Here is a 6,371-nt window from a genome sequence, read left to right as displayed (position 1 = left end):
AACGATAAAATAATTTAAATTGATATTGAAAAAAAAAAAATATGTATAATTTTTAATCAACATGATTTATTCTTACTACATTTTTATTGAAAATCAAGTTAATTTTATTTTTTTTTTTTTTTAACAATGAACTATATTTTTTGAGTTTTTCTTGAGATTATTTTATACTTGTTATTCATCGGAGAATTATACCAGTTGATAATTCAAAGCTCCATTTCATCATGATATTCTATTAATTCACGATCTGTTATGACTTTCTTCAACCACTTTGCTGAAAGTCGTGGTGTTCTTGTGAGATTTGCGCTGTTAAAATCTACCTGGACTAATCCCCACTTTTTGCTATGACATAAATAATTAATACATGTATTCATAATGAAAATCATAGAGCATTGTTATTAATATTAACTCACCTAAATCCATTTCGCCATTCAAAACTATCCAGAAAACTCCAAACCATATATTTTTCAACGTTACATCCATCAACTTCTCGAGCCAAGATTGCTTCTTTCATATGTGAATACAAATAATTTATTTTTCTAACATCATTTAACCCCTGATTGTTTGGACATCCATTTTCCAAAATATACACCAATGGATTATTGTACTCTTTTTTGATTGTATTCAAAAGTAACCTCAATCCTTCTGGAGCAGTCTATGAAAAAAAAAAAAACATTTCAAAAAGTACATACATTTCGAATGATTTGGCAAAGTATATACTCACGTAAACAAATGAACCATCTTCTTGCTCCCATGTTCTGTTTTTGAATTTCGACATTTGAAGACTCCTATTTGTTCTCCAGTTGTAATTTGGTACGTTTTGACATAAATCCGCTGTATAGTAGGTGAGACCCAAGTAATCAGAAGTATTTCTAAAAACAATAAAAGAAAAAAATAATAATAACATATTCAAAAATAAATTGTCATAGTAATTTTATTCATGTTAAACTATGAAAATTCATGCCTGATGTATTTAATTTCTTCAGGTGTAAAAGATGGCAACTTCCTATTTCCATAATAAAGTGATTTTATAGATTCAGGCCAATCTCCTTTCTCAGAAAATATTGGATTCAATGCCCATCCACATTCATCATCAAACGCAGTAAATCTACACGATCGACTCTGCAAATCTGCAGGAATAGCAGGTTGACAAGCATTGGAAATACCAATTTTACCATGTTGAGAAGCTCGAAATTCTTCATCATACAAGTGGTAAACTTTTGCATGTGCCTTTAACATTGTATATCCACATCTAAACTTTCTTTCTTCTGAAGCTACAACAAAAACCCCCAATTAATATATTTATTTTAATTGATCTTTTTTTTGTTTAAATTTATGAATTTTAAATCTCACCATTGACTCTACTTCTTAAAATACGAGAGCAATATAAATTTGGCTCATTAATTGTTGTCCAAAATTTTACTTTTGGACCAAAGTTTTGAAAAACGACTCTTGCATAATCCGCAAAAAAATTGATCATTTGTTCATCCAACCAAGAGTCAAATTGATCAAAGAAAAGAGGATGGTCCCAGTGATAAATTGTTACGATCGGTTCCATTCCATTTGCTCGTATTTCATCAATAACATTATGATAAAACTGTATTCCAGCTTTGCTAATATGGTGAAGACGTCCAGTCCGCAAAATTCGTGTCCAGCTCAATGATATTCGGAAGTGTTTCAACTATAGTTATATTGATTCAAAAAAAAAAAAAAACAATTGTTAGTTTTTATAATTTTTTATTTTGTACGATAATAATTATTTACTTACACCAATATCTTTTGCAATTTGAATGTCTTCTTTATATTTGTGATAGAAATCACATGCTACAGTTCCATTTTGTGTATTATTTGCAAAACGTCTGTCATAATTACTTTCACCTTTATCTAAAAATATAAAATTTTACGTCATCAAGAAACTTTTTTTCAAATGATAAATGAATATTTAAACATTTCCATTTATATTTTATATTATCAATTATATTTACCGTCAACATTCCAAGCTCCTTCAACTTGATAAGCAGAAACCCCAGCACCAATTGCAAAATTTTCTGGAATTTTGATTCCTGTATCCGTTGCGCTAACATAAATTATTGTTTAAATCAAAATTTTGTAGTAAATTTCATTGCTCATTGAAAAATAAAATAAAGTTCATACCATGCAAAATTGATGACAAATATATCCATGCATAAATAAAAAATGCTTGTGATTACATTGACTCTCACTGCTGCCTTCATCTTGACTCCAGACCTCGAAACTTTAAAAAAAAAAAAAAACCAACTTTGTATTAAATTATTAATCTAATCTTACAATATATCAATATGATCTGATAAAATATTTTATTACCTATCACGGAGAAAAGTTTCCAATAAAAATTGTTGTGCTAGCACAGCAGAAGAGTTGCCAAATTGGAATTTAATAAAAACTGTTTTACCAGCAATAATTGTTGCTATTAATTAATAATAATAATAGTAATAATATACGAGAGAGTAATAGAATATAATTCTTGTGATTATATTTTCATTGACATACATTTATTTATTCAGTTATTTATTAATCACGTATTTTTTTTCACTACAAAAAAATGTCGAGAAGTTATAGAGGTTATGATCGTTACACAAATAATTAGAATTTATAATTACATGACAATATTATTTGGTTTTGTGATTCACTTTCTAAACGTTACTCTAATTTTTTTCTACTAAATTTATTAACTTTTTTTTATAATTAATTGTTATTGAAATAATTAGATTTTTTTATAAATAATTTTCACTACTATAATTGACATTAGTTATTAACTGGACAGCTGTTGGCAATTCGGCAGTCATGGCAGTCATATCGAAAATTCCCGAACCTTCCGAATTACGTTCGGTTTTGCATAAAAGAAATGGAAAATTTACTGGGCACAACAACATTTATTCCACTGCGCTACAATAATTTTTAGAATATCAAAAAAAATTGCTGGACCGTAAAAATTGTGGTGTCGTTCAATAAAAATTATTTAACTACTAATAAAATTTGTTTTACAACTAACAAAAATTAATTTATTTAAAACAAAAATTATAATACATACAATAAAAATTTTAGGTTCAGTGAAAATTATTGTGCTGTTTAACAATTTTTGTAGAACACATAATAAAATATGTTAAAAAGAAAACAAATATAATTATAAACTTAAAAATTTCTTCGAGAATTTAGTCGTCTGGAATAATCTTATACTTAAATATATATCAAGTTTACAAATTTAATTTTTTTCAAACGAATCGATTTTTTTCCAGTTGCTAATCACCACCAAGACAATACTTATATAAAGAGGAATCACACTGTGAAGCGACTATCAAGGTGGCAATTACACTTTATCAGAGGTATTTTTTTTATTACCAAAGATAAGTGATTTTATTTTTGCAAGTATGTACATTCCAAAACATAAAATAATATCATTTAAATATTTTTCAAGCCGATAATTTTCGTTTGATTTTTTATTTTTCTATCAAGGTCTACATTTTACTGATATTTTTTCCCTTCATTAAAATACAATCTGGAATTTTTTTACGAAATAGATTTTAAACTTGTAAAAAAAAAAAAATAATTCCAGTAAATTTTAATATTACAAGTAGGTATATTTATTCCAAGTCATTGAACAATATTATTATCATTTCAATTTGTTTTTTATTTCGAAATAATTAATTTGTTTTTTCATTTTTCATTCAAGGTTAACAATTGTCTAATATTTTTAGATTTTCAAAAAATTCGGTTCATTCGAAATCATAACATTTAATTAATTTTAATTCACACATACATTCATATATATTTTCTATTGATACTTGACAGCATATCAAAAGAACCAAAAAAATTTAAAATAATTTAAATTCATACCTCATGTTTATTATTAGCAAATAAAATAAATAAAAAAACAAATCACAGTTGCTAGTTTTGATATTGATATAAAATAAATTCTATGAATATATTTAAAAACTGTCGTTGAATATTTTATCGAATGGCATAATAAAGTAGCTAATGATGATGATTCATTGAACATACAAACAGTTAGTTGTAGAACAAATCAATCATTGGTCAGACATGAGAAAGAAAATTATTTTACGGATACAATCTCTCCAAATCAACAACTAACAACGTGCAATTAAATTTCTACTATAAAAACAAAATACACAAACACATATACATATATTTTTTAACGACTTTTAAATATCATCATTAATCATCAACAAAAAAATACAAACAATTTGTCATACAGAAGTATGAAATAATTAAAATTCACAATAACTCTCTCTCACAGAAAAAAAACCAAATACTATTTCCACTTCTGGTAGGTCTATTTAAAATTAAAATAATAACAATAAATAATCAATAAATATTGTATGTTTAAAATTAGTATAATTTACATTGGATTATAGATAAAAAACAATGCTTTCTCAGGACCCGCAGTGAACGCGTCACCCAAAAACATTGGGGGGTCTTTCTGAAGATTGAATAAATTTTTTATTTTTAAAACGACTTATGTTTTAAAGACAAATTATAATATATTGACCATTTTAAAAATAAGTTATATGAGAACATTTTATGTCTCATATATATTTGCCACAATATTCTGCATCAAACACGAATTATCATAACCCCGGTTACCACAAATTCCTCGCAGTTAAGAATGGTATTTACCACTCAACAATTATTCACCTGGGAACTTGAAAAAAAAATATAATAATAATGATGACGATGAATAAGTAAAATGTTAAAAAAAATTAAATTATAAATAATAAAAAGGAAAAAGTTAAATATCACACGCACGTACATTTTAAAATTAAGCAATTAAAACATGGTCATTAATTTTTAACTTTATATTTCTTTTGGTTTTTTTTTATTTTGTATATTTGGCAGATGATGAGTGTTGATCAGTTGGTTAAGGACACTGGATATATGTGCAGGTGTTGAATTTGTTATATTGCAATTACGGTACTCACAAAGTTAAGCAATGATCAACAAGCATAAGAAAAGTTGTTGCTGTGAAATGCAATACTTGCCATGGCAGTAGTACATTATTGCATTCCGACACGTATACTTGAATGGATATAAACACTTTGGTCTTTGCCGAAATTAATATACTTTGTCACTATTATGTAGCGCTTTACAAAAAGTGGCAGATTGTTTCTTGCATATGGACATGAAGATCATCAGTTACTATATATATACAAATTCAAATGATCTTTTTGAAACCTTTGTTTTGGCTGTATGGAAGATATGAAATTTAATGTTCTACGAAATTCAACGAAATTAATATATGATTATTTTTTTTTTTATTTATCATTTTATTAGTTAATTAGAATTTATTTTATTGTTATTGTTAGACAAATTATAATAATTTTTTGAATGTTTATCAAATAAATAAAAAACATTTTTTTTTACTTGGATAATAATTTTTTTTAAAAAACTAATTAAACATTAATTTTATGGGAAAATAATCCTTATATAAAAAGGACAGTTGTCATCGATAATTATGAGAGAGAGATAGATAGAATTATATGTGTAAGTGTGTAACATTATCTTTTTTTCAAAAAAAATAAAAACGGGTATCAGAAATTTGAGGCAAATATTTCCTGGCATAGACCAAGTGCGTTGTTCACGTGGTCTATGCTAGATTATATTTGCCCCAAACACCAACAATATAACAAACAATATAACCAACAATATAACCAACAATAACCAATTTTCTTTGGTAATATGCCACATCGAAAAATATACCAGTCCTTGATAGGTTTTAAACTCGAGACCACAAGCACTGTAGGCAGGGCTCTTGCCGACTTAACCATCGGCTCACTCGATGATCTATTGATTACAAAAAATAGCCTAGAATTAAAAATTAATTTATTACTTAATATTATTTTTTTTTTAATTTTTCAACATTAATATTTTTGATTACATGATTTTTTTTAATTTATCACTATTATTTTTCAATGTCTATGAATTTAATTTTTTTTTTACATTAATATTTTGTAATTTTTATTTATTTTATTTTCAGTATTAATTAGATTAATGGCAATTTAAATAAAGAATAATTTAAATAATATTTATCTGGTTTTACAAATATATAGTCGAAAAAAAAAAAAATTACAGAAGTCAAACAATCACTACATTTTAATATGCTCGTATTTAAAATTTGACAAATTATTTGCAATTTAATATTATTATTGTTTTTTTTTTTAATTTATTTTTAATTTAGAATTTATTGTAAAATATTTTACGAATATTATTTTATCAAATTAATAGAAATTATATATTGTCAGATTTAATTATTTTATTTTGTAATTTTTATTTTGATAAAAATTTAAATTTCAACAAATTATTTGTAATTTAATTTTAGA

The 6,371-nt window shown here is 25.3% G+C and overlaps 1 protein-coding gene across 1 annotated transcript; it reads right to left on the bottom strand.

Moving 5' to 3' along the window:
* Positions 1-203: 203 nt before the first annotated feature.
* On the bottom strand, positions 204-2,831 carry LOC122859639 (myrosinase 1-like). The gene is made up of 8 exons (XM_044163320.1): positions 2,794-2,831; positions 1,983-2,074; positions 1,766-1,881; positions 1,351-1,678; positions 962-1,271; positions 722-869; positions 411-652; positions 204-339 (listed from the first exon to the last, which is right to left on the bottom strand). Exons 1-8 carry the CDS (start codon positions 2,829-2,831, stop codon positions 204-206), a joined length of 1,410 nt encoding a protein of 469 aa, XP_044019255.1.
* Between the last annotated feature and the right edge of the window lie 3,540 nt (positions 2,832-6,371).

This window comes from Aphidius gifuensis, linkage group LG6 (genome assembly GCF_014905175.1).
Source record: "Aphidius gifuensis isolate YNYX2018 linkage group LG6, ASM1490517v1, whole genome shotgun sequence".
NCBI lineage: Eukaryota > Metazoa > Arthropoda > Insecta > Hymenoptera > Braconidae > Aphidius > Aphidius gifuensis.
This window is presented reverse-complemented; position numbering and strand designations above follow the sequence as displayed.